Source organism: Carassius gibelio, chromosome B19, assembly GCF_023724105.1.
Source record: "Carassius gibelio isolate Cgi1373 ecotype wild population from Czech Republic chromosome B19, carGib1.2-hapl.c, whole genome shotgun sequence".
In the NCBI taxonomy this organism is placed as follows: Eukaryota; Metazoa; Chordata; class Actinopteri; order Cypriniformes; family Cyprinidae; genus Carassius; species Carassius gibelio.
The window spans coordinates 29,634,263-29,660,331 of NC_068414.1; the positions used below are offsets into that span (position 1 = coordinate 29,634,263).

Here is a 26,069-nt window from a genome sequence, read left to right on the forward strand (position 1 = left end):
CGTCTACACCTAGATAGCCTTTTTTTTTAATCAATAAACGCGTATTAATGTATAGCCTTATGCAACAATTACATATGCAAATTTTAAAAACTTTATATATGACATTACATATTTAAATTGTCATGTAACAGCCAGTATTTGTATCTGTAACAATCACAAAAATTTTCCTATCTGCATTCGGATACAACATCGTACAGTTACTTGATAAGACTGTTATGACTTTTTATATATTTTTTCGTAGTTATCACTGAACAAGTATGTCGTGTTAAACTGAAATAATTATTAATTTCTGAAATAATATTTATCATGCAAGCAGAGAGATGTCATGACAAACGTTTAGTGATCATTTGAACACGACTGAATCCATTCGATGCACACATTTTCATTACGCAGAACACTTTGAGCGAGTCTTAGGGCCCTATTTTAACGATCTGAAACGCAAGTGTCAAAGCGCGAAGCGCAAGTAAGTTTGTGGGCGGGTCTCGGCGCTGTTGCTATTTTCCCGGCGGGATAAATGGCTCTTGCGCCCGGCGCAAATCTAAAATGGGTTGGTCTGAAGTAGCTTCATTATTCATAGGTGTGGTTTGGGCGTAACGTGAAATAAACCAATCAGAGCGTCATCCAACATTCCCTTTAAAAGCAGGTGCGCAAGTTCCATTATGGATTGCTATTATTGTGGCGTATTTACCAGGCGCACGCCAGGAGCGGTTCACAGCCGAGGAGACTGATGTTCTTGTAAGAGCAGTGAAAGACAGAGAAGTTGTGTTGTATGGGGATGGGAGAAACCCACCCAAAATAGCGTCAGTTAAACAGGCGTGGGAGGAAATAGCCACAATTGTTTCATCGATTTTTTTTTTTCCTGGTTCTTGACGGACAAACAAATTTGTCAGATGTCCTTATATACATATATGTCTTGCCACTATCGGGCAAACAGGTCTGATCCTTAATTACTACAATTAGCCTGAATAATTTGTAAGCAAGATTTCACAATGATTTCCGTCATCTCATGTGTTAATATTTTTTTAGTGTAACAATTTATGATTTGCAAAAATAACTGTAGCATCTGTGTAGATTACATGAGCAAAGTGTATGCACGTTGTGCACGCTATACATTATGGTCAAGCATGCGCCCTTAAAATAGCATAATGAACAACGCGCAACGCGCCACTGACTTTAGACTAGGTTTTTTCTGGTCAGTGGCGCAATTGATTAATGGAACAGCAAAATAGCACCAGGGATTGTTTGCGCCGGAACACGCCTCCTTTTTTGCGCTGAACCGCCCAGGGAGCGCAAGTTCATTCACTAGTTTAGCGACGTGCTTCTGTGGAGGGAAAAGCGCGCTTTGCGCGGGTGCAAAATAGGAATGACACATGCGTCGGTGTACAAAGTCAATTGCGCTGGGTGCAAGATAGGGCCCTTAATGTTAATGAACTTCACTAAACAGATGTGTGTGTTCCGCGCAAACCAGCAAAAGGTAAATATGCAAACATGTAGGACAAGTAGACAATGTATCCGTATCGAAGCTGATTATTAGCCTACTCTTGAGAGAGAACTGATTTGGTTTTTGAGAGACTGAGACGCGCAGCGTGGCTGTTTGATTGGTGAGCGCGCTATGCTTATTCCATTCATTCGTATCATGGTAGCCTAAGCTTTCAATATTTGCCTTTTAAATATATACAAATAATATAACGTGTAGCTATGATGTATTATTATAGGTAAAATTACTCTTGCAACGCTCTGATTTCTGAGAGATGCACAGAGAGGCGACAACAATGCGGTGTTTGATTTGCGATTTTTTCACTCAAAGTTTACATTGATTCACATCTGGCGCTGATCCCCTGGCTCACCTGTTATCTAGCAAACACCAGACTGTGTTAGCTTTAGCCGAGTATTCAGGCAGAATTATTTCTTGTGCGTTATTCGTTTTTTAAGCCATTATACTTGCCATTCCGAATAAGGCATTCGGCTTCAGGCACAACCCTGATTATTACATATTTTATTGTTACATGCAACATAGATAAGGTCATATAGTAGTAACAGCTCCACGCAATATTGTAATTCTAAAATTCACGTCGTACTTGCAAACACTTTGTATGCATTATGGTTAATGCATGCTGGAGTAGTCGATTGTTTCCGACAGAGCTCGACTAGTCTATGCAAGCACTAGCACAGTATGACAAAAATGTCGCTGTATTTATGTGCGCATGTCCAGTAGAGCCAAACGTATCCATTCTAGCCTTGCTGCGCGCATTTGTCATATCCCGAGCTTTGCGTGTGTCTGTGCACTGTGCCAATTAGGCATAGTCATATACATTTTTGACCACAGATATAATGTCAACAAAAAATAAAGTACATAAAAATGATTTGACCTTACGGTTCCAAACTGTGTTTGTTTATCCAAGTTTAGCTCCCAGGGTCGGACTGGGGGTAAAACCAGTACTCATTAGCAAGGCCCCAAAGGAAGAGAGGGCCCTTGAAAAGTATGAATCTGAAATATATATTTTTTACCTGGATATTTTCATGGGTGGGGGCCTTGGGGGCCCATCAGGACTGCCTAAGCATAGGGCCCGGTATCTTGTGTAATGCCCCTGTTAGCTTTAACCCTAATTATACACACTTGAACCTAATCAAGCTCTTACTAGACACACTAATCTTCCAGGTGTTTTAAGGCCAGTTGGAGCTAAACTTTTCAGGACATTGGCCATCCAGGATGTAGTTTGGAGACCCCTGTCCTACAGAGTTGTTACTTTGCACATGCTTTTTGATCATTACAAATAATAATGTAAAATGATTTTCTTAGAATAGGAGATATGTTGTCTCTCGCATCACAAACATTATCAGTAGTTAAGTATGTGGTCTTGAAGAGGACCCTTTTTTCTTTCATTTGGACTCGGTCTTGGACTTGGACTCGAAACTTTTGGACTTGGACTTGACTTGGACTCGAACCTCTTTGGACTCGGTCTTGACTCGGTCTCGACTAGTCCTGGACTTGGACTTGACTTGGACTCGACAAAGCTGGACTTGACTACAGCTCTAGTAATTAACATCAAAATAAATTCACAAGAGCAAGTATATTGTTTGCACATGTTTATTTACAACGCAAATAACTAAAATAATAAGAGTATAGATCTGGAACTTTAAGTATGTCTAAATATCATTTAATAATTGCAATTTTTTCTGGTCCATATCCTTTCCTTAGGAAGGTGTGCTAGACTGTTTAATGTAACAAAAATACATATTTATATATTTTGCTACTGTATTATGGAGTGACACTTTCATGAACTTTTCTATACACCTCTAATTATATAATGGTAAATATTATATATCATAGCACAACAACAGTGATCAGCAATATTGCTAAGCCTAAAACTCACAATAAAAATAATAAAGTCATATAGATCACACAGTCTCGGAGGTAAGGAGTGGATTATCTTTCACTGGAAATATTTGTCTTTTCATCCTGATCACAATAATTAGGAATCACAAATCCCTTCACTCGATTGGGATGTTCTCTTTTATTCTGGACAGCAAGGTCAGTGACTGTAACATCAGGTGTATTTTGCAGTATTAAACACCTATTTATACTGATTTCATCAGCCTCTGGAAATTCTTCAAAAAGAACACAAAGAATGGCCTTCTCAGCTGCCATAGTTGCAACTCTTGTCTCAGCAGAACAGGGTGTTCAATGCACCAATCTTTCCATTTAAAAACTGTTTTGCACTATTTTGTTGGCACTGAACGCAGCCCAGGAATGTTTGTTGGAGCAAGGCTGGAACTAAACTCTGTGAAGTTAGTAGACTGTGGCCCTCTAGGAGCTGAGTTTAATATATTGTGGCCACAACAAATGGACCATGGTGCGTTCTAAATGGGATATTTCACCCTCCGGCCTTCAGAGTGAAAACAGTCATTGGCCGCCATATTTAAGGGTCATTCCAAACCGAAGGTCTCAAAACTGGCCTCTTCAAAGGGCCATTCTGTCAGAATGAAGGATTTCAATGGGTACAACTGATGGACACTGCAGGCCCCCATGATCCTTTGCACAGGGAAGCTGTTTGGCATCACTTCCACGTTCCATTCGGAAGGGCTCATCCCCTGCAAACAATCCTGCACTGGCCCTTTACAGGCCCCAGTGGGCTGCCAGTGCAAGGCATCTGAGATTTTTCTCATTGGCAAAACTTTGGCCCCTTAGTGCTAGCCCTGTCTCTGGCCCAAACACACCTGAAATAACTAATTAGGATGTGAAGGAGCACTTGAAAATTACAGACAGGTTTGTTTAATCAGGGTTGGAACTGAACTCTGTGGGAAGGTATATCTCCATGAACAGGATTCGCCCCAATCTATAACAATAAAACTGTTTCACTTAAAATACATTTCAGCTACTATAGCTACTAAAGCTAAGTCTTTGGGAAAAACAGTTATTATACATCTGAAATTAATGCAGTCACCACATACTAATGTCTATATTGTCAAAAATGTACAGTAGTCAAGGGGATTTCAGTTCAGTGGATTTATTAAATACAAAAGTATATCAATGTCCAATCACTGTCCATAGCTGAAGATGGCTAATAGCAAATTATTAAACCAGCCTCTTGAAATGAAAAAAATTAAGCCACATCTCTCAAACACCAGACTCTTCCTAACCAGGAACAATCAAAAAATAGTCCAGACTATGGTCTCATGTTGAATGTTAAATCCATTTTCTAAAACGGCAACAAATACACTGACACTATCTTCTGGGTCAGCCGCGCTGTAGGGATGCACTGTTTTCATTCAAAAACAAAGCATAAATACACTTAGAAAACCTATCCATGTGTCGCCACTGAAAGAATAGCGTACGCCGTTTGCTTTCAGCTGATATAAAGTACAACTTTTATGAATTATAACAATGCAATGAAGTGAAAACAACAGCCAGTTTTTAAAGAGATTTGCTGTTTCTGACATAAGTGAATAAAATCATATTTTCCGAAGACAATATCATCGTGATTAGCTGTTCTGTCGTAATTGACGAGAGCAAATCAAATAATAGGATACAAATGGACTGATAAAGTCAGAGCAGTGATGGCCAGCTGGTCCCTAGACACGGTTCTAATAACTTTTACCTGAGAAGATTTTGCTGCTTCATTTCGGAAGATTAACTTTTCCCTTCTTTATTCTTCATAACCCGAGAATTTGGCGACACATACCTGGGGTCACGCCGCCTAAACGGTGCAGTGAAGTATAGTCTGAAAGGCTGCGCATTTGGCTGCATTCTGAGCCACTTTAGACAGTGCACCAGTAGAGCTTAAATGCACTAAAACACACACAATTATGTCAAATTTCTCAGTCTTGTTGAGTTACCTTGTAAACGTGGTCTTAAATGATTTATAAAGTCTTAAATGACCGTAAAATGTTGGGACAAAAGTTAGTTTGAGCCCCTGCCTGTGGATATGCTCAACTGTATCTTCTTTCAAATGTTCAGGTTCAAGGAAATAAGCATCAGTATTTATGACATTTTTGGAAAAAATCATTTATAGTAATTGACAGGAGTGATGATCAGTGGGCTTGAGTTATTACCCTTGTAGTTTAAGGAGGGGCTAAAATATGGATAGAGTTTTCCAGTGAAAGACTGACCAGTGAAAGAGTATATATGAAAGCTGGACTCCACATCATAAAATGAGATCAGACCCTCCTCATAATCCACAAACACACCGATCCGCTGTGGCTTCACTCTTAGAGACAGAGGGACATAAGGACCAGCACCAGCCTTATATTCATTCCCATACCTCAGAACCACAGTCCAGAATCCAGTTTTCGGACTAGCAGTGATCTTTCCCTTCCTGTTAATGGATTCACTGACCACTCCTAAATCCCATTCAGTCTTTTCCTTCACCTGCACCTCAAAATAAAATCTCCCTGAGGATAATCCCTGCTTTCCCAGGACATTTACGCATGTATCAAATCTTTCCGGTTTGTCTAGGATTTTTTGATAAACGTTTCCGTCTTTCACTTGTTTTCCATCATCAGACAGGATGAGTCTAGGATGAGCTGTATCAGGATCCAGAGTCACATCCACTGAGGAAACAGAGAATATCAATCACAATTTCACCATACACAGATTTTGTGATTGAATATTTAATAAATTGTTAATCAGATTGTAGTGCAGTAATGAAGCTGAGAATATCTGAATGTAAAATAGTGTAGTTCAGACAACATACCTGCGTACTGTTGCATCCACTTCAGCTCTGTGGAAACTAATGACAATTAAATATCATGAGATATTCAGGCTGTTTATTAACTATGCCTATATAAACAGCTACAGGTCAGAAATTTCACATACACTCTTTGTCTTCTGAGCAACAAATGTGCCTCTTGACTGATGTCAGATATCATGACCCTGATGTCAGTCAATTTGATTTTCTAAAACATTAAAAATCTTTTCTTCAACTGATTTAATCTTACAGGTATTCACAAGGGCATAATATAATCAGTTCATATTAAATGAGTTTTTTCTCTGTGTAGTTTCTTATCTAAACATGTTCACATATGCACTAATGTCTCATATTTGTGGTTACAGGGATGAAGTTTTTAGTACAAGATTAATTTGACATTAGAGATAAAAAAAAATTACCTGTCCTCTTTACCATCTCCATCTCCACCCTCCATCCTAGAACATTCCTGCATCTCACTCTATCCTATTCCATTATCATTTATAGCACAATTGTTTATACACTTATTTATTTGCCAATTTGTAAATATCTTTTTTTTTCTTTTTTTTTTTTTTTTTTTTCTGTGTGTTGTTGTCTCTGTGTACTGGAAGCTTATGTCACTAAAACAAATTCCTTGTTTGCGTAAGCATACTTGGCAATAAAGCTCTTTCTGATTCTGATCTGATAATGAGCCACAAACACGACCACATACTTCTCTTATTTCAGCTTGACATAGACTCATTCTTACCAGTTTGCGTCAGTTTCTCATCTAGAGTTTCCTGCAGTTGAGTCAGAGCTCTCCTCAGAGTCTTCAGATTCTCATGAGTCTTCACACTGATCTCAGGCCAGTTCCTGGTGTTTTTAAGACTGCGCAGGGCTGAGGAAATCTACAGCAGGAGAGAGGAGAAATCCTTCAGCATTGGGAGTGTTACGGTGTCATAAACTGCATTATCATTAATCAGAGAGATGTTGACTGACCTGTAGGAGGTGGAGGTGATCTTCAGTGTGTGAGAGCTGCTCCAGCTCAGTGTTTCTCATCTTTAGCTCACTGATCTCCTGCTCCAGATCTTTAATGAGCTCTTGCTCCTGTTTCTCTGCTGATTTCTGCTGCTCCTCCATCATCTCCAGTAGTTCAGTCTGACATCTCTCAATGGAGCGGATGAAATCAGTAAAGAGCTCAGCACAAGCTGCTTTCTCCTTCTCTGTATTTCTCTGCTCAAGCAGTTCAATTAACAAATTATTACGTTTCTTTGCTAAAACAATAATCATTGTTACTATTGTTCATTTATCAGTGGTTTAAAGAGTTTGAAAAAAAATTGACATGTGAGATTATTTTTCTAAGTAATCAGGTAATCATAGCCATGTCAATATTCAGACCAATCATATTAATCTTCTGGCTTATTTAAACATTTCTAATTGTTTGCACTGTAGTATAAAGGCATGAGTGCCTATGGTGTGTGTACAGTATGTGTGTGTGTTGTGGATTCACTCATTTCACATTCACCGTTTCTCTCTCACTAAAACTGATGAAAAAGCCAATGACGGTTTATAGTCACTTTGAAGATAATAATTTTCTAATAAAAACATATTATTTTGCATAAAACATTACCAATAGAATTTGTAGCTTTATATTTTATCATTGAAATGCATGCACAAATTTCACAACCTGGCACAAAATTAAAGTCAAGAGGTTCCTGCTGAATTCATTCAAGACCTGATGTCCATTGTGTTGGTTAGCCAGGACTTTCTTTTTGATGCCTAAAGCTCAGTCAGGGAAGGAAACCTAAACACTTCTGGGAAACGAACCCCATGGTTAGGGTTTGTTGTTGATCAGGGACCAACGAGTGACCAGATATTACTTAAATTATAAAAACACAAAATTATATTGGTTTAAACCATAGACTGTATGAAAACACGGACGTAGTGTCCGTGACGTCACCGTAGACTCCTGAAGTGTGTTTTTGAAGCCTAAAGTGTGGCTTATTGGCCTTATTGGAGAGAGAGCGGGAGGTTGGCGCTCGGTTTAAACTAGGAACCATGATGTCCATTCCAATGTAAGCAGAGTCTGAATGGGTTACATTTTTTTAAACTCACTTTTCTGGCTTCTGCTGAGTGTTTGATGTCTTGAATCTTCTGAATTCTGTCCTGGATCATCTGCTGCACATCTTTCTGTGTCTTCATCAGTTGAGTCTATAGATAGAGAACAAAACACACACATTTTTAACATAACAGAGATTTTCTGTCTTCTGAAGATAATTTTCAGTACGTTTACATTTTAAACTTACTTCACAAGATAAAAAATATTTGATTCTTCAGGATATGAGACATTATAAACTACCTTCTTCTCTTGACTCTCTTCTTCTAGAGGAACAGTGTTGTGGTTCTTGTGGTCTGTCGCAGTGCACATTGAACACACACTCGTCTGATCATCTCTGCAGAACAGCTCCAGAGGTCTCTCATGTTTCTGACATATATAGTCCTCCAGGTTTCTCACAGGATCCATCAGTTTGTGTTTCTTTAAACCTGCCACTCTTAAATGAGGCTGCAGGTGAGTTTCACAGTAAGAGCTCTGACACACCAGACATGACTTCAGGGCTTTCAGCTTTCTTTCCTCACAGAAATCACACAGAACTTCGGTTTTATCCTCAGGACTTTTCTGTTTATAGTGATCTACGATCTCTCTGAGTGTGGTATTAATCTTGAGATCAGGTCTTTGCTTGAATGTATATTTACAGTATGGACAGCTGCAGGTCTGACTGTTGTCCCAGCACTTATTCAGACAGGTCTTGCAGAAGTTGTGTCCACATGGAGTGCTGACTGGATCAGTGAACACATCCAGACATATAGAGCACTGAAGCTCCTCAGTCAGTGGACCACTGGAGGATGACATGACTCGAAAAATAAATGATGAAGATAAATCACTCTACTTGTCAAAGGGCAAAATGTTCACAAAGGTTTCTGCATAAATAATGAAATTAATATATTAACAGTATCATTAAGTATGTACAGTCAGCTGGTCATCAACATCAGCAACCACCAGGTGATCAATAAACAATGTTAAAATATAAAATAGTTAGGAGTGTTGAAACATTTGACTGGCTGCGACTTTTGGGGTTGTATTGTCTTACCTGGATGTATAGAGTCTATACTCTTTCTCTTTGTTTCTTCAATTGATTCTGCCATTGCTCATGCCCTCTTCAAGTCTTTTTAGGACAGAAAATACACAATTTATAAGTTATTTCACAATATAAATCATGATCAATGGTCAATTATCATAAATAAAAAAATAAGCCAGTTTTCTTGTGGCAATAATGAGTATGTTTTTGATCACTGAGGTATAAACAAATAAGTGATTGGATCAAAACCATTAAAAAAAGTTATCATATAAATATTGATTGTACATGGAGGAAATATAATCACGGCTCTTAAATCATCACAGTGACTCATAAAATGCTGTTGCTTTGATTAAATATTTATTTATTTCAAAGTATGTTAATGTGATTTTCCTACTGTGTAGCAGATACTTCCTGTTAGTCAAAGGTTTCTTAGTTTTGGCCTGAGAGGTAAATTTTCCTGCAAAATTAAGCTTCCGTCCTGATCAAACACACCTGAGCAAGTTAATCAAGGTTTTCAGGATTACTATAAACTATATACAGGTTGGTGTGTTTTATTAGGGTTGACTAACTAAACTGTAAAGCAGTAAAGTGGATCTCACTTACCACAGACGAGAAACCCTTCTTAGTCTTTAGGTTGTGCAAAAAGGGACAGAAACACCAAACTTCTCTTTGCCACCGATCAAATTACTTTTAACACAATTCTGATACCATTTCAATGCAGAAAACAGATAGAGTAGATGATTAATTTACATGTTTAAATATGATTATGTTAAACTAAACCAGACCACCTCCATTAGAAACCTATTTAGGACAATCTCTCTTATATTTCCATCACTTACCCGTGAGAGTCAGATGTGTCCACAAAGGTCTTTGGCTGAAAAAATATTCTGTTTTCTAAAGAGTTTGATCGTTTCGGGTATTTATATTGTTGTTAATCGTGTAACTTTATCTCTCAATGAACTGCAATAAGGTCACAGTCCATCTCTTATCAATATCCAGAACAAAGGCTACCCATAAAAGATCAGTATAGCAACAGCAGACTACTGGAGCATTTAGCTCCAGAATAAAACAATACTTGAAGAATAAAAACAACATTTGTTATGTCTTGTTTTGTGATCTCCTGCGCCAGCTCTTTCTCCTGTTTATTTGCTGCTTTCTGCTGCTTCTCTATCAACCCCAGCAGTTCAGTATGAAGTCTCAAAGGCAAGAATCAGTGATACGTTAATAGTCACCATAAGACTTTCAACCAAAGTATTAAACTTCATCTTGCAGCGTTTGCACTGTAGTACTCTTATTGAGGAGAGGTGTGCTATAAGTTTACTAAGAGATCAGGTAATGACAGTCATGTTGATATTCAGAACAACAGTGTGACTGCGAGTGTGACAGTATTTTCAAATCACAATTCAATAAAATGTATTCAAATAACTTGCATTAAAGCATTGGCCTAATTTGCAGATGGGATATGTGGTACCATGGGACATGTCCCCACCACTTTTTTTCAGGTTCGATTTTGTCCCCATCGCTTTTGAGAAGGGATTAAAAAAACATGCGGAAGGCTAACAATTAAAAAAAAAAATCACCTTTTGGGCTTTCAGCTTTCTTTCAACACAGAAATCACTCAGTCTTCTGTTTTCTCTTCCTTTTGTTGATGTTGATGAAGATTCTACCATTATTCTTCACCTCTTTTTAAGAAAAAAAAGCATTGTTTCTGACAAACAAATATTGACCAATAGACTAAACTGATGAACATCAAACAATTAAGGCCATTTGCTTCTTGTAATATTTTTGATTACTCAAGTGTAAATACAATTTGTCCTAACCAAGAATGAAGTTAAAGTGATAAGTGATTTTAATATTTGCGTATTCCAGACATTCCTGTCGAGAAGGGTCTGGCTGCAGACTTGCACTTGTACTCTCAGACACTTGTGCTTCCGCTAGCGACGTCACTTGCAGTCTTTATTTATTTTTATTTTTTTGTTCTATTTATTGATCAATTTTTGTTCGAATCTTTCAACATTTTACAACAGTAGCCAGGTGATGAAGACAAGAAAAAAGAAACTAAATTACAAGGTCACTTGCAATCGCTTACTTGCACACCTGTGACGTCACTTGCAATCAACATGCATGTTGCCAATGGAGACAAGACGCTGTGGTGGTGATTAAATGATTAAAACTAAATTAGTAGGCCTACTACTATACACAAAGTCTTTCGTAAAGCGTTTTCCTCCTGTAGAAAAAAAACAAAAACTTAATATGGCATAATGTATTAGGATACGTTACGTTCAATTAAAAGACCAAATTCGATATATAATTATTCACAACAACAGCTTTTGTCTCTATTGGCAACACGCACGATTTGTGTCGATTAGCCTTTCGCCGAGCCCCGCCCCCCTTAGTAACTGTTGCTACCTCCGACAAACAAATGGTCAAACACGACCAGCGCGACATATTGCCATTACGGGAAGAGGTATACCAGTGCGTGTCAGTGACCTTTTTGGAGCAATACCTATTGATTATTGTCATTTGCGAGTAGCGATTTTGTTCAAATACAAGGGCTAGCTAAACCTACATGCGTGTCAAAGCTAACTAACATTTCTCTGTTGTTTTGAGAATCAAAAGAGAAATAAAATGAAATGCATAAAATAAAATATAAGGCATTCACATATCCATTTTTTTTTATTATCTGTAATGTTCGACGCATTTAACTGGGAGTGGGGCCGTCCACACTGTTTTATCCATTGTAGGCACCGCTCACGTTGTGTTTTCGGCTTTGGGAATGGTAACGGTTGCTATGATGTCTGTTTGGACAATGGGCGTTCTGGTGGCGGGGGGGTGGGGGGGTGTTACAATGTTACAAGCGACATTGTAATTTAGTTTATTGTTTCTTGTCTTCGCCACCTGGCTACTGTTATAAAATGTTGGGAAATTCAAACAAAAGTTGATCAAGTGAGTTTCACTTTCTCTGAATTTCTCACTGAACAGTAATGAGCTCCTCAGGACTAGTAGACTTTCCGTAGACTATCCTGGACTCCTCATTGGATCTGGTGCTTCATAATGTATCTGCTGCAAGTTTTTTTTTCTTTTTCTGCAATTTTCCATAATTATCAGTAAACTACTGCGAAACGGAAATTTCTCAGTGGATATGGAAATATTTGTCCTAACCAAGAATGAAGTGAAAGTGATAAGTGATGCATTCCCAAACGTGTCCAGTAGAGGCCACCGTTCTCTCGCAGTGACGGTTCTTATCGGATGTGACGTGGCCACACCTTCTTCTCGAAAGTTGTTTTTAAGAACATGACGTATGGTTATTGTTGTTTACTTTAGCACACAGGGAGTTGGACAGATTTATTATCTGTGATCTTATTTGAAAGTTGAGTATCCATTTAAGTGAATTTCATTGTTGCTTAAGTGGCAGATGGCAGAATGCTGTTTACATAAAGAGATAAGCCTAACTGTCACCCCCCCCCCCCCCCCCCCCCCGCCTACGTTTTATATAATTATATATCACTTTAAGACCTAAAATCCCAAAATTCATCCTTTAAAACCCATTTTAAATTCAAACATTGCATTGCCATGAAAATGGTACATCAAAATCATGTAACAAAATGTTTTCAGTAATTAATTATAAAAATTTAGGTTTGTGTCATGCACATTCAAGCCTTCAAATATGTGAGTGACAGTTAAGGGGTTTTAAATTCCACCATATGTATATTACAATGATCTTCATACAACTAATACCATTATTTTATCCAAATGAAACAGAGCATGTAAAACCATCTGAGGATGAATCAGTATAGGGCTAAAATATTTATAAGCTAATATATTTGACATGACAGTAGCCTATCTGTTCATGTTGACAAAACTAGAGTAACAAACCCATTTTTAAACATAAGATTTATCCAAATGAACTATATTTCACACAGCCTCCTTTTCATTCCTGTCAATTATTAAATTGTGCTACCTTAATAGGGTGACATTTGTTGCTTCAGGCTAATCCGTCAAAGTCGCTAATGTCTAGCAAAGAGCTACAGATAAGAATCACAAATCTGAGCTTCTGACAGAATCGTTCACGTCTCTGTGCACTTGAGAAGGCCTGAATGACTCTGATTATCTACTCCTGTATGTTTATTTGCTCTGTTTGACAGCAGATTTTGAGGACAATCAAGCACAAGATAAAATCTAGAAGCCACAAAAATGCTAGTGTTGGTTTCTGCAGACACGTGTTCCTGTCTTCTGTTTGTTCTGCGCTGAGGCGAGCTCAGACTTGCATCCATGTGCAGAAAATAAAGTTATGAGTCAATATTTGAGTCAGATCAGACCATTCTGAAGCCCAGTACAGCACAGGCAGGCCAGATCCACATCTATGATCTGCAGATAGCAAATATACATTTCCATACACTTCCATTACTTTTATACTGACCAAACTATATTTTCTATACCCTATTCCTTAACCTACCCCTTACAGAAAACCTGTTTGAATTGTTATACTTTCAGATCACAACTTATTTACTATTTTTAATACCCCCCCCCCCCCCCTTGTTGGGACCACCCACAATGTCGAAAATGTCAGGGATTACTATCCTTGTGGGCACATTTGGTAATAAACAAGTACACCCACACACACACACACACACACACACATAAGGCTATGAGTAATGTACGTAATAGTGATGCTTGCACTTTTTTTCTTTGGTTTTGTCTTTGACAATTGCAAAATTCCATCCTGTGAATGTCAAAGACAGAAATGAAATAGTGGAAACCATTTAAAAAAAATTCTGTCCACCAAAACATTTTTGATTACAGAAAATTAAGATTAGTATCGAAATGGTCTTCATAGGAAATTTCGGTACATCCCCTTCATAGTGAGCGCAGGGAGATAAGCTTGCTGTTTCATAACAATGATGTCTGATAAGACACGCAGGTGTTACTGCCTATGACTGCATATTGTTTTGCAATTAAAAAAGACAAAAATACAAACACACGCAAATGTTGGTACATGTGGTTAACAGAGATTCTCTAACGGCATAATGGTCTAAACTGTATTGCGTTTTCTATGTCCTTACCCTTAATCTATCCCTCACACAAAACCTTCTGCATTTTTAGATTTTCAACACACACACACACACACACACATTTATACAGAGAGAGATAGCTAGATAGATGTAGAAGTTATGTAATTGGTTATATCAATACATTTTTACAAACTAGTAGATCTTAGTTGTGAATGGATCAAAAACTAAGTACTTAACTCACTAAATAAAATAAAAAATGAATAAAATAGCATGAGCGCAAGGTCTAAGAATCATGCATAAAAGTAATAATTAAAAGAAATAAAAAAATATGTTATTTTCTACTGTTTATTTTATCAATTAACTTCTGAAGAAATCATAGTTCTGAATTGAAAGGTACATCAAACAAACCTTAGTACTCAACCAACCAATTTAACTAACTCAGTGAATAAATAAACTAGTAATAGTGCAAGGACTAAAAATCATGCAAATCAAATAAATAAATAATATAAATATTTCAAAAAGAAGTTTGTCATGTCTTTGGTTTTATTAATTAGGTCTAAGTAAAAAATAGATCTGATTTTAAAGGCTTATCAAAAAATACGTACTTAACTAACTGAATATACTAGTAACTAAATTTAGTTCAAAATTTCTCCCAAAAGGTACTGTATAATTTTCACAAGACACCAGTTGAGACTTGTATAGTCCAGTTAAAGTTTGGGGCATTTTGTATCACACAAACCAGGGGAAGTGAAACAGACAGTGTTCTACATCGTGGTATTTTCACTGCATTTCAGAGTTCCATCTTTCAGCATATGACCCCAATAGCAGACAAAAAAAGTAAATTACAGTTTTGGGGAAATCCAAATCCACTGACCATGCACACTAGAGGCATGATCTGAACCACAGAAAGATGCTGTATCAGATGTCACATCTCATGAGTCATGATGGCTGTTAGTCCTGAAAGTAGCTTCGTCACATATAATATTAATAAAAAGCTTACTAAATTTAGTCAGGAAAATAATTAGCATGTTGTTTTCCCACTCAAACCTTTAATTCCTCTGAAATCCTCACCCCCACAGACCACTTCCGTTGATATCTATTAAGGACATCTACAGTACTTCCCGTAGACTGCCTTTTCTGACGCCTGTGCTGCTGTGTGGTGTGGTTTGTATTTTTCCAGTTGAAATGAAAAACGTTAAACCATAGATTCAAGAAATCCCATAGAAAAGGTATTATTCTGTAATCTAACATGTTATTAAATGCATCGTTTTTGCATTGAATTTGTTATATTATTTGTATTATATAAACAATGTCATTCTAGTCTATTCTATAATTTTTTTATAGCATTCATTAATTTTATTACATTTTTTAATACAAGTGCATGGTTTAACAAGTACATGACTAATAATAAAAATAATTTAAAACGAACAAAAGTTAAATACTAAATAACAAAATAAGATCTGCATTTCATGTCATTTTTTATTTTTTTTTTTATTTTGAGAATTTCACTGCAACTATACTATAGTTGTGAAGTATGCTGAACAAAAGTTGTCCTGTATGAGTACTAATGCCAATTATATGTCAATAAATACCACCAGCTTTTCCAGGAGAAGAAACATTTGCCCTTTCAATATGAAATCTTGATAGATACTTCTGATGTTGGTGGATTATATCTCTACTAGGCTAATTAATCGCTGAGTCAAAATGCCTGTCATTACGTTTCTGTGGTTGGTGGGGGGGGGGGGGGGATAAAACCTGTCTGCAGTAAATAAAAGCATATACATTAGGTGCTTTCTAGGATGGAACAGTGATTTTTGAGGAATGCTTCTTTCAAAAATGAGGCCGCCGCCTGCAGCATGAAAGCTTCTGAAGGTCAGGTCTGATCTTTATTGTCATAAACAAACGTTCATTTATGCAGAGGAACAACACAAGTCGAATAAAAGTAAAAGACTGATTTGTGTATATAAATATGGCATTTTATTTTCAGAATATGAGATACAGCATAAAAAGCAAATGCATATTTAAATGGGCAAAGAACATACAACTTATGTATAATAAAAATAAAAATAAAAAGGCAAAAAATTGCCTACTTAGTATTGCCGACTCCCTTTTTAAACTCTGAACAGCTTCAATACAAACTAACAGAGTCACCAAAAGTTCCATGACTTTCCATGTTTTCGGCAATTACCTTTGAGAACTTTGAAAAATATGTCAAGTTACAATGGTGATGCTTGCATTCATGAGGACATTTTATAAGTTATAGAAAAATACACCATAGGGTGCATACTCTTCTACCTTTGTGGTAGTTCTGCTTGACAAATGTCAGTTACGGCACATGGTGCCAACACATTCAACATACACAGTACTGCGAATCGTGCAGAACCACAAAAAAAGAGGTTTTTCCACAAATAAATCTGCAATTTTGTCATTCCATTATCAGATATGATTGCATATTTTGTAAAAACTATGAAACCCAAACTGATATTATACTCTTGAGAACCACAGCAAGATAATAATTATATAATACAACAAATAGTGATTTCACCATAGTTGAGGTCAAATAACAATATTCAAAATACAACAGAAATAAAATCTTCTGAATGGCTTGAATTGAGTCCATTTCATCACAAAAATTACACATCTACTAAACTATAACTCTATTTTTAACATTAACATTAATCAAATCTTATTTCAAAATGTGCCCTGATTAGGAATCACAACATTTTTTAAAAGTCAAGTCATTTTTCTGGCCTTGCTAATAGCAAAACGCTGTATGTCTTGACAAAAACAGCCAATCAGAACATAAAATCTGATGCGAATCGGAACATTGGACCACTGAGATTCTACTGTGGGCGGAGCTACACCACTTGCTTGACACAAACAGCCAATCAGAATATATCTGACATAGTTGCAGCTACTCTGCATTATGTGACAGACTCCAACGAAAATTATTTTTGTGTTCTCGCTAATCGAAAAAAACGCTGCATGACTCAACAAAAACAGTCAATCAGAACATCTCTGATATAAAGTGGGACTGTGGACCAATGAGATTTCACTGTGGGCGGGGATACACTGCATTACATGACAGTCTCCTACAAAAAAGTAATTTTTATGTCCTCGTTAAAAAGCAAAACACTGCACAACAAAAACAGCGGGATTGTAGACCAATGAGATTTCACTGTGGGCAGAGCTACACTGAATTACACAACAAACTCCAGTTAAATCACTTTCGGCTGAGAACTTATTGTAACACTTTGGTGCCAGAATCTTTGTCTTGTCACCTAGTCCTTCAAAAAAGATAAACTAAAAAGCCCCATCCTGAGACTGAAGGGTCAAAATCTCTGCGGCCAGTCTTTGTGGGTCCAGGAGATATGGGAACATGTCCATGGCTCTGTCCACCAAACGTGCATTGAAAATTGCTAGTAATTTCTTTCTTACCTGCTCCCGTTCAGAGCACTGAGGATTGTGATTGGAGGGTGACCAGTGGCCATGTCCTCTCTCTGGCAGCATGGCATTATGGGATGCTGGAGGATAGCCATCATAATGGTCAGACCAGTAGCCCCGTTGACAAGGAGGCCCTCTGTTGTGTGGAAATGAATACTGGGACATGTTAACAGGTGGGTAAACTGGACCTCCTCCATAGGAGTGATATCGGGGTTGAGTGTAACCCGGGTTTGTTGAACTGGACAGGTCCATGCTATGGTGCTGACCGACTCCACCAGTGCTGAGGGGTTGGTAAGGACAGCAACTGCAGGGTTGGCTATTGGCCGGAACGTAACGATGCCGCCCATTGTTGGATGGTTTGGACTTCCTGTGGTCGCAGTAGCGATCACAATGGGATGCTTCAGGAGAATGGCATTCGTAGGAACCCAAGCCAGAATCCAAACGCTCCTGAGATCCCCTGGGAAAGGAATCTAGACTTGTTGGCGAATGCCGACGCTCTTTTTTCAAAGGAAACTTCCTTTGAGTCGGCTGGGGGGCTGCTTTAATGACAAGGACATTTTCACTGGCGTAACTCTTCTTAAGAGATCCAGCATCCAGGGAGAGTTTCTGTTCCATTACTTCCTCCAGAGGTGGACTCTGACTGGACACTGGCTGAGGTTTGTGCGGTGTGGATGAAATTTTGGCTTTGTCTCTGAGCTCATCGGCCAGGGCACGCTGGGATTGCTTGGTTCGCTCCGGATGATGGAACTTGCACTTGATTCCATAAGTGCACTTCTTTCCTGCATTGAAAACAGGAGATTTGAATTCTTGTTCAAATAACACATGCTATCCTTGTGTGGTCAGAAGAATATGGGATATAACACCATTCAAAAGTTTGGGTGTCAATCAAAAGATATTTATAATGTAATGAAAGAGTCCTTTTATCAAATGACTGTTGCTTTTCTATTTTGTTTATTCATCATTGTATCATGGTTTCCACAAAAATATTAAGCAGCACAACTGTATCTAATATTGATAATAATATATAAAATATTTCTTGAGCAAATCAGCATTATTAGAGTGATTTCTGAAGGATCATTCTGAAGTTGCTGAAAATTCAGCTTTGCATTACAGGAATAAACGACAAGTCAAAACATATTAACAAAGAAAACCGTCTTAACGACCCAAAGCTTGAACAGCCGTGTATATTGTTCATTAATTCCTTATATCTGGGTTATACTTTTTATATGGGCCATGGCAAATAAAAATGTCAAGCCACACCCTGATAATTACACTAACATGTTACTGCATCAACTCACTTCAATGTTAATCATTCATGAAAGCTGGAGAAAAATGTTTTTGATTCTTACCATAAGGACAGGGTTGTTTCTTAGGTATACGTGGAGTTTTCCTAAGAAAGTTGTCTAAGGTGGGTCCATGTCTTCCCAAAGGGTCATCTGGAGGCATAAACCTACATAAAAGCATTGTAAATTTAATCAAATTGGGCTATCAAACAACTTGACCTATGCTGCGAACACCAAAATGCAATGGCACTTACTTGTCATTGACGAACGAATACATCAGAAGCCTCCCCTCTATAAAACGCTTCCACTCAGGACGTTCTCCTTGTAGATCTCGGTAAGTATCATTGGAAACAATGATGCCGTCGGATTCGTATGCCAGCTTTACGATGAAACGGTCATCATAGCAAACCACTCGTTTTCCTGCCACCCTTCTGGATGGTGTGAATACCAAGAGCTTCCTCCGCTCTAATTCACGTAGAATGTGCTGATCTGAGAAAAACATTCATGAAATCTCAACTTTGTTGCTTTACTTTGTCAACTATTACAAATCTGTACAATAAATAAATACATTTAGTCACTTAACACTTAAATGCATGTTTGCGCTTGTAGAATTAAATGCATAATAATTAGTTTTTCACACTAGTATGACCTTGATTAAAAGTTCAATGTTAAAACAAAACATTGAGCTATGCAATGGCTCAAAAATATCTTTTTTTTTGTGCAAACCTTGGACAGAATGAAAAATTATGTTTATGTTCTTTTTGCCATATCAAATTAAATGTTTTTGTCTGCCACAATTATGTAATATCCTTAAACGTGTTTTCTAAGCAAATATTGATAAACGTAATTACTAGTATAACGCAATTAATCTGACATCACCATTGATTGACGGATCTTCTTGGAACATGGTCTCTATTCTGTTAAAAGTAAACATGGTTTTCTTGGTATTCAGTTACCCTTCGCACCAGCCGGAACAAACAGCCCAAGGGAAAAAAGATTCTTGGCCTATTCATTTGCTTGTGATTTTCATTGGACGAGTGCCCATTTACACATAGACAGTTTAGCAGGAATATAAAACATACATGTTTGCATAGTTAAATGTCAACTGTTAAGACCGATCAACATCACAACTATTTTTTGGATGCTGAGAATTATCGCCAACCACATTACCCTCTAGACAGGTCAAACTTAGGAGAGGGTTTGGCAAACAATGCAGATCAAGCAGGCTGGAACATCTTACCAGGCAAAAGCAGCGGTTGTATTATTCCACTGTGGCCTTCTTTATGATATAAGGAAGTTGCACAGGTTTTAAAAACCCCAGGTACTTGCCAATATATCTTATGACATACTTCATTCAAACAGCTACACAAATAAAACCAATCTGGGGTTTTCCCATACTTCCAGTTCTATTATTTGAGACCTGAGGTTGAAGACCAGACATAAAACCAGAAATGTATTTCCTGTATTCCAAGTGTAATTTAGTTGGACATTCATACATCATTTGGCTTCCAATATACTGCAAATCTCTTTTTAGCAGTTTTGCTGGTAAGAGGAAACAGACCTCACTTATGGGAATGTGATTCCCTCTGGAAAGCAGGAATTGTTTCTGACAGACGGTGCATGCATTCCCTGTTCCTCACCTGTTATAGGCACATCAGGTCGCGGCTGTTCTTTTCTCCAGGAAGGCACAAACACTGTGATGTCAACATGACCCCGCTCCAGGAAGAAGTTCACCGCCAACTGAATTCCCAGACAGGAAAAAACTTCCTTGTTCCCGTGACTACAAAACAGAAAATGTTTTGTACGTGTAAATTTCAATTCGTTTAGAATTTGCATAAGGAAACTGTATGGCTTGCGAAGACATTAATTTAACAGATGCTTTTGATCAAACAAGGAATATCATATCAAACTTGTTTAAGTGTTATTTTTTGGAAAATATTTTTCTAGTTATCTCTCTTCAGATTTGCTGGAAACAGTTTCTGCATTAAGATCATTATAATCACATTTGTTATGCTCCTTTCTTAGTTGAAGGTGAAAATGGGCAGGAATACACATTCCAGTTTTTGTGTTTAATGCCATTCAAGCTTCTGTGGCTATTTTCACGGCGAGATTAATTATGGCTGAATTATATCATGTTTTCACATTCCAGTGAAATCACTAAATAAAATGCAACTAAATAAAGCACCATTACTGATATAAGGCATGCAAGGTTTCTTTGATAGTTTATTTTGACATTTTAATTATAATGGTATGAAAAAAAACGCACTTTTTTTTTTTTTGTTATGCTAGATTACTGCTAAGTATTGGATTCTATCTTTCTATTAAAATGTTTTCTTTCAATAAGCAGTTTTTGTATTTCTTTTTGGAACGAACTCATCGTAGGCCTCATTTAACTGAGCTACTGCACATTAGTTTTTGAATGAACATTGCCAAAATCTTTCACAAATGAGGATGCGTATAAGTTGACAATTGCCAAAGATTGAATCTAAGATTTGATTAGCATAATGACAGCTTTACAAAGATTTTTTTTAACAGCCTTGTCATTTTTGACAGGGAACACCAAGGATTTTCGGCACCGCAAAGGAGTTCAAAATCAATTTAATTGTATGAACAAGTCTATTCAAGCCAGGATCTTTTAAAAGTGCCTGGGATAAACAGAACTGGGTGTTTGAAAACAGTCTGTTCTGGGAGGTAATTAAAAACGTTTGATTTATAGGAGCAAAAATAGCAAAGGTGGGCAGAGTTATCCAATCAGAAGCTGTGTTGCAATGCTGTCGGGCCTGTTCTGTTACACAGCGTTCTTTTCACATACATTCTCCTTTAGGATAGTAAGAGAAGGAAGGGAGGGGACGGGAAACGACGATGATTTGCATATAAGATTATTTGCATACTGGAGTGATGACCCATACAGGAGCCTGCAGGTGCAAACCTGGACTCCACTTGCAGATGCACGTGAAATACAAAGGGAGGGTTTTTAAAAGATCATTAAACACATAGGTGTTGATAAATAAGTACTCTCTCTCGCTCTCTCTCACACACACACACACCAAAAAAAAAACCTTGTCTATCAATATAAGTTGTACTGGCAACATATGATCTAACTTCTCCTAATAACTTCCTGATGTTCTGGTCTGACATTTAGAATGAATTACTCAGCAAATCATATGCGAAACATTTGAGGATAAAAATAATATTGTGCCATGGGTAAAAAGAGTTTAAGTGTATACTATAAATAAGATAAGTTGAGTGTTAAAACACGATCCAGCCTGTCCCGTGAATAGCAAATAATGTTCCATCCATTTCTTGTAACATGAAAACCAGATATTCAGTCAAGTTGCACACATTCACATAAACACAAATCCATCTCCGTTTTCAGCAAGAAAAGAGGTTTCATTTTTGGCAAAGCTGTTTCTTAAAAACAGAAAGTCTCAATTTTAAAACTCCATTCATCTATTTTACTGTAAACAAACATGCTTAACCATAACATGATGAATATTCCCTGACTGTTTTATCATCTTGTAACTATACTTGTAACTATAACTACAATCAACTGTTTGTAGTTTTCTATTTCTATACATTTTCAAACATAATGTATTCATGTGATATTGAAGATAACTTTTCAGCAGAATAAGAGACTTCTGTCAAAACCATTAAATCCAAATGACTCCAAATTCAAAGTTTATGTTCAGTTTTACTTTTACCAAAAAAAAGTGCTATCTTGTGATTTTTCAAATTTAAACATCTGACACGAAGAAAAAGGTCAAAAAAGACCTTTAAAGGTTAAGGACCTTTAAATTTACCGTAAACAACTTCAATAGTAAAGTGGTAGAAGACGGACTTAAATGTCACTGTAAACACTTCTTTAAAAATCTTAGAGCATGCCAGGTTTACAGTAAACTTACCTCATGGCTACATTAGACCCATCAATGACAATGGGTCTGAGTGCGTCCTCATCCTCTACCAGCTCTTCTGGAGCACCTGACACTGCTGGAACATTGTGACAGTGATTTTGGGCACTTTGGACTTTATTGGAAGCATCCCCACGTGAAACCAGCACCGTGGAGGCTGTAGGTTCCTCTCTCTCCTCTGATTCCCCAGCAGCCTGGATAAGCTCACCCAAAACCCTGTTGGTGTCTGCATTGAGGCCAAGTTTCAGGAAAGTGGCACGGATCTGTGTTTGGGAAAATCCCAGCTTGAGGAACAGGTCGAGCTGAGCCTGAAATTCAGAGCAGGGTTCTGAGGATTCGTCTGGAGTCGGGCTGGACTGGGCCGGGTCCATTATAATGCTGCTGGAAACAGGAGGGCTGTACGAAGATTTGGGTGCTGTTACCCATGCGTTGGTGGTGTTTATGTCAGAACTGTGGGATCCTATGCTGGAAGACCAAAAGGAATCCAAATACAATTGTAACGTGGGAATGGTGCTGATTTCAGCACTCATCTCTTCATCCGGAAAAACGTCTTTGTCAGTCACACCTGTTTAGAGAATGTGTAATAATAGATATGATAAATCAATCATAACTCCTTTTTTTTATAGCCTCAGATTACATTACAACATCTAATTATCTAAATATCACATGGCAATGAGGTTATGTGTTGTGACAATCTGGTAAATATTTCAAAAAACATTTCTGAATTTAATTATGAATTTTAAACTACGATTCAATAGATTATTTTATTAATATTTTATTAAAATCTATAAAAAAATAAAGAACTTAAACATGAATGAGTTTGCATTATATTAAAACGTATAAAATATAGAAATTCTTAAAAATATAAAAATAATAAATATGTACTAAATCGCTTCAATCTATAAACAAGCTATAAAACCAAAGTCTGCTAGTGCACAGGAAATGTAATTTCCATACGTTAAACTTTAAAATGAGCCGGTTTCATTTCTCATTTTTTATTTATAGATTATGAACTACTGACAGTAATAACAGCAACATCACATTATTTCATTGTTTCCATATTCTTTACTTGCGGCGCGTTCCCGCATTTCAGCACATGGACGCGCGCTGTCCCCTTACTGAACCTCAACACTTTGTTTACCAAGTTAAATTCAACATAAGATCACAATATAAGCAGACATTAAACCGTTTACTATCAGGTTACTAAATAAATGTCTATGTCAACTATTAGAAACGTTAATATGCCGAGACTATCGCTTGGTGCGCGTTTATGTAGGCTAGTACAAATATACAAGTAGGAAAAGTTACAAACAGAATAAAAGTTAAACGTACCTTTACTTGATCCGTTCTCTTTGTGTTTCGAGCTGCTGTCCTCTTGTGATAATGTTGATAAGATCGTAAGTTTCGCCCCAGTTGAATCCAAAGCAGCAAAATACCGGAGAGAGAATCGGCACACCTTTAAGTTTCAAACGCAAAACCAGGAAGCGATGACGTCACGGAGACCTTTGTTTTTCAAAGGCAAACGCTATCTAAAAATAATTAACTTTAAAAATAAGGAAGTTTTCAAATGATGTTGCTACTATTTTTAGTCATGTTAGCGTTTTTATTTAACTTTTGTATTTCTATAAAAAATATTTGTTTTGGTCACAATGTACCCACTTGCGTATGTAAATACGGGTAGTAAAAGAATGCTGTTGATACTACAGTACCTGTTATTTTTTCCCTTCTTAACTCGTTTAAAAATAAAAGTCCATTAGAATCAAGTGTTTAACACATCATATGAGAACTGATGTCATATGAGAAGAACATTAAATTGTATTTCCTCTTAAATAAGCCCATACTTGATCTAAAGAAACTGTAGCCTAGTGAAACATCCCAAACTATTTTAATTTATTTATATAATAGTTCTTTATAGGAATATAAAAGTAACATAATAATAATAATAACAGTAACAACATTAACTTATTTATATATTTTAAAAAATACGAGAAACTGTTCTAAGGATTAGTTTCTTCAATTAAACTGAAACAGGCCAAAAGTTATTGAGCATTAATTCACATGTTCTACATTTCGTAAATTTCACTTCCTCTATATTCCCCTATATTTCTATATGCAGCATATGACAGTGAGAAAGGAGGGTGTACTCTTGGTGCTTTTTTAAATTCTCACTATTACTCCAGGTTATTGTTTACTCACCAACACAGTTCACTTTATTAGCCATTTGCAGTGTAAAACCACATTGGAAAAAATGTACAAGAAGCTCAAAGTATAACGTCAAACACATAAAGGACATAACATAAAACAGACAAGCAGGCCACATATTTTCACACTGTCACATTTCGTTGCTGTTATCTTGGGATCAAGAAACGCAAATGTCAAGAAAACAAAAATTACAGAATCGTTAACATTTTGGTATGTGTTAAAAGTTATTTCTTTTGTGGTTTGCAAAAAAGGGAACCCCCTAAGTGAACACTGACTCAGACCACAGTTAGATGCATAGAGTGCAACTATAGTTTCCTCTCACCTGCCTTCTCGTTTCAGTCTTTTTTCACTTGTTTGTATACTTTATTTGACTGACAGGATGTGCTTGAGTGCTGCTTATATGTTATATATGTTGTAGTTAAAAAACTATAACTGTTCAATATTTAAGTGGTAAGTATTTATTCTATAAAGAGTTTATTCCACTTAAAGTCATTCCACTAATACTGTTTAAAGTAAAGAGGTGGATGGAGACTTGCATTAACTTTGTGGCAATTTCTCTTAATAATCGATTTTCTGGGATGTTGGCCACTTTGGGCAAGATGTTCCTCGCCCAAAGAGTGAGATTCTTGCTCTTGTGCTGAAGTTTCTTCACCTTCTGAATGATGTTCCTCATCTTCAGATTGAGATTCTTCTCGTGCTGAATTTTCTCCACCTTCTGCGGACTGAGATACTTCTTGTGCTAAAGTTTCTCCATCTGTGGACAGAGATTCTTCTTGTGCTAAAGTTTCTCCATCTGTGGACAGAGATTCTTCTTGTGCTAAAGTTTCTCCATCTGTGGACAGAGATTCTTCTTGTGCTAAAGTTTCTCCATCTGTGGACAGAGATTCTTCTTGTGCTAAAGTTTCTCCATCTGTGGACA

The 26,069-nt window shown here is 37.1% G+C and overlaps 2 protein-coding genes across 2 annotated transcripts; both read right to left on the reverse strand.

Annotated features, from left to right (window-relative positions):
* Positions 1 to 3,268: 3,268 nt before the first annotated feature.
* LOC127978588 (E3 ubiquitin-protein ligase TRIM39-like) lies at positions 3,269 to 10,304 on the reverse strand. Its single transcript, XM_052583359.1, has 8 exons — positions 10,141 to 10,304; positions 9,314 to 9,388; positions 8,524 to 9,077; positions 8,280 to 8,375; positions 7,164 to 7,397; positions 6,934 to 7,072; positions 6,195 to 6,230; positions 3,269 to 6,051 (listed from the first exon to the last, which is right to left on the reverse strand). Exons 2-8 carry the CDS (start codon positions 9,366 to 9,368, stop codon positions 5,504 to 5,506), a joined length of 1,662 nt encoding a protein of 553 aa, XP_052439319.1. The 5' UTR covers positions 9,369 to 9,388; positions 10,141 to 10,304; the 3' UTR covers positions 3,269 to 5,503.
* Positions 10,305 to 16,275: 5,971 nt separating this feature from the next.
* Positions 16,276 to 24,446, reverse strand: LOC127979533 (endoribonuclease ZC3H12A). The gene is made up of 6 exons (XM_052585060.1): positions 24,281 to 24,446; positions 22,943 to 23,513; positions 20,681 to 20,820; positions 19,295 to 19,529; positions 19,107 to 19,207; positions 16,276 to 18,536 (listed from the first exon to the last, which is right to left on the reverse strand). Exons 2-6 carry the CDS (start codon positions 23,476 to 23,478, stop codon positions 17,617 to 17,619), a joined length of 1,932 nt encoding a protein of 643 aa, XP_052441020.1. The 5' UTR covers positions 23,479 to 23,513; positions 24,281 to 24,446; the 3' UTR covers positions 16,276 to 17,616.
* Between the last annotated feature and the right edge of the window lie 1,623 nt (positions 24,447 to 26,069).

Excerpts from the sequence above, each read along its gene's own strand:
- LOC127978588 (XM_052583359.1), bottom strand. The coding sequence starts at position 9,368 with ATGGCAGAATCAATTGAAGAAACAAAGAGAAAGAGTATAGACTCTATA. Across the intron at positions 7,073-7,163 it reads ATCACCTCCACCTCCTACAG|ATTTCCTCAGCCCTGCGCAG; the intron begins GTCAGTCAACAT and ends CTCCTGCTGTAG. Across the intron at positions 6,052-6,194 it reads GTGGATGCAACAGTACGCAG|TGGATGTGACTCTGGATCCT; the intron begins GTATGTTGTCTG and ends CTGTTTCCTCAG.
- LOC127979533 (XM_052585060.1), bottom strand. The coding sequence starts at position 23,478 with ATGAGTGCTGAAATCAGCACCATTCCCACGTTACAATTGTATTTGGAT. Across the intron at positions 20,821-22,942 it reads GGGTCTAATGTAGCCATGAG|TCACGGGAACAAGGAAGTTT; the intron begins GTAAGTTTACTG and ends TCTGTTTTGTAG. Across the intron at positions 18,537-19,106 it reads GAAACAACCCTGTCCTTATG|GAAAGAAGTGCACTTATGGA; the intron begins GTAAGAATCAAA and ends TTTTCAATGCAG.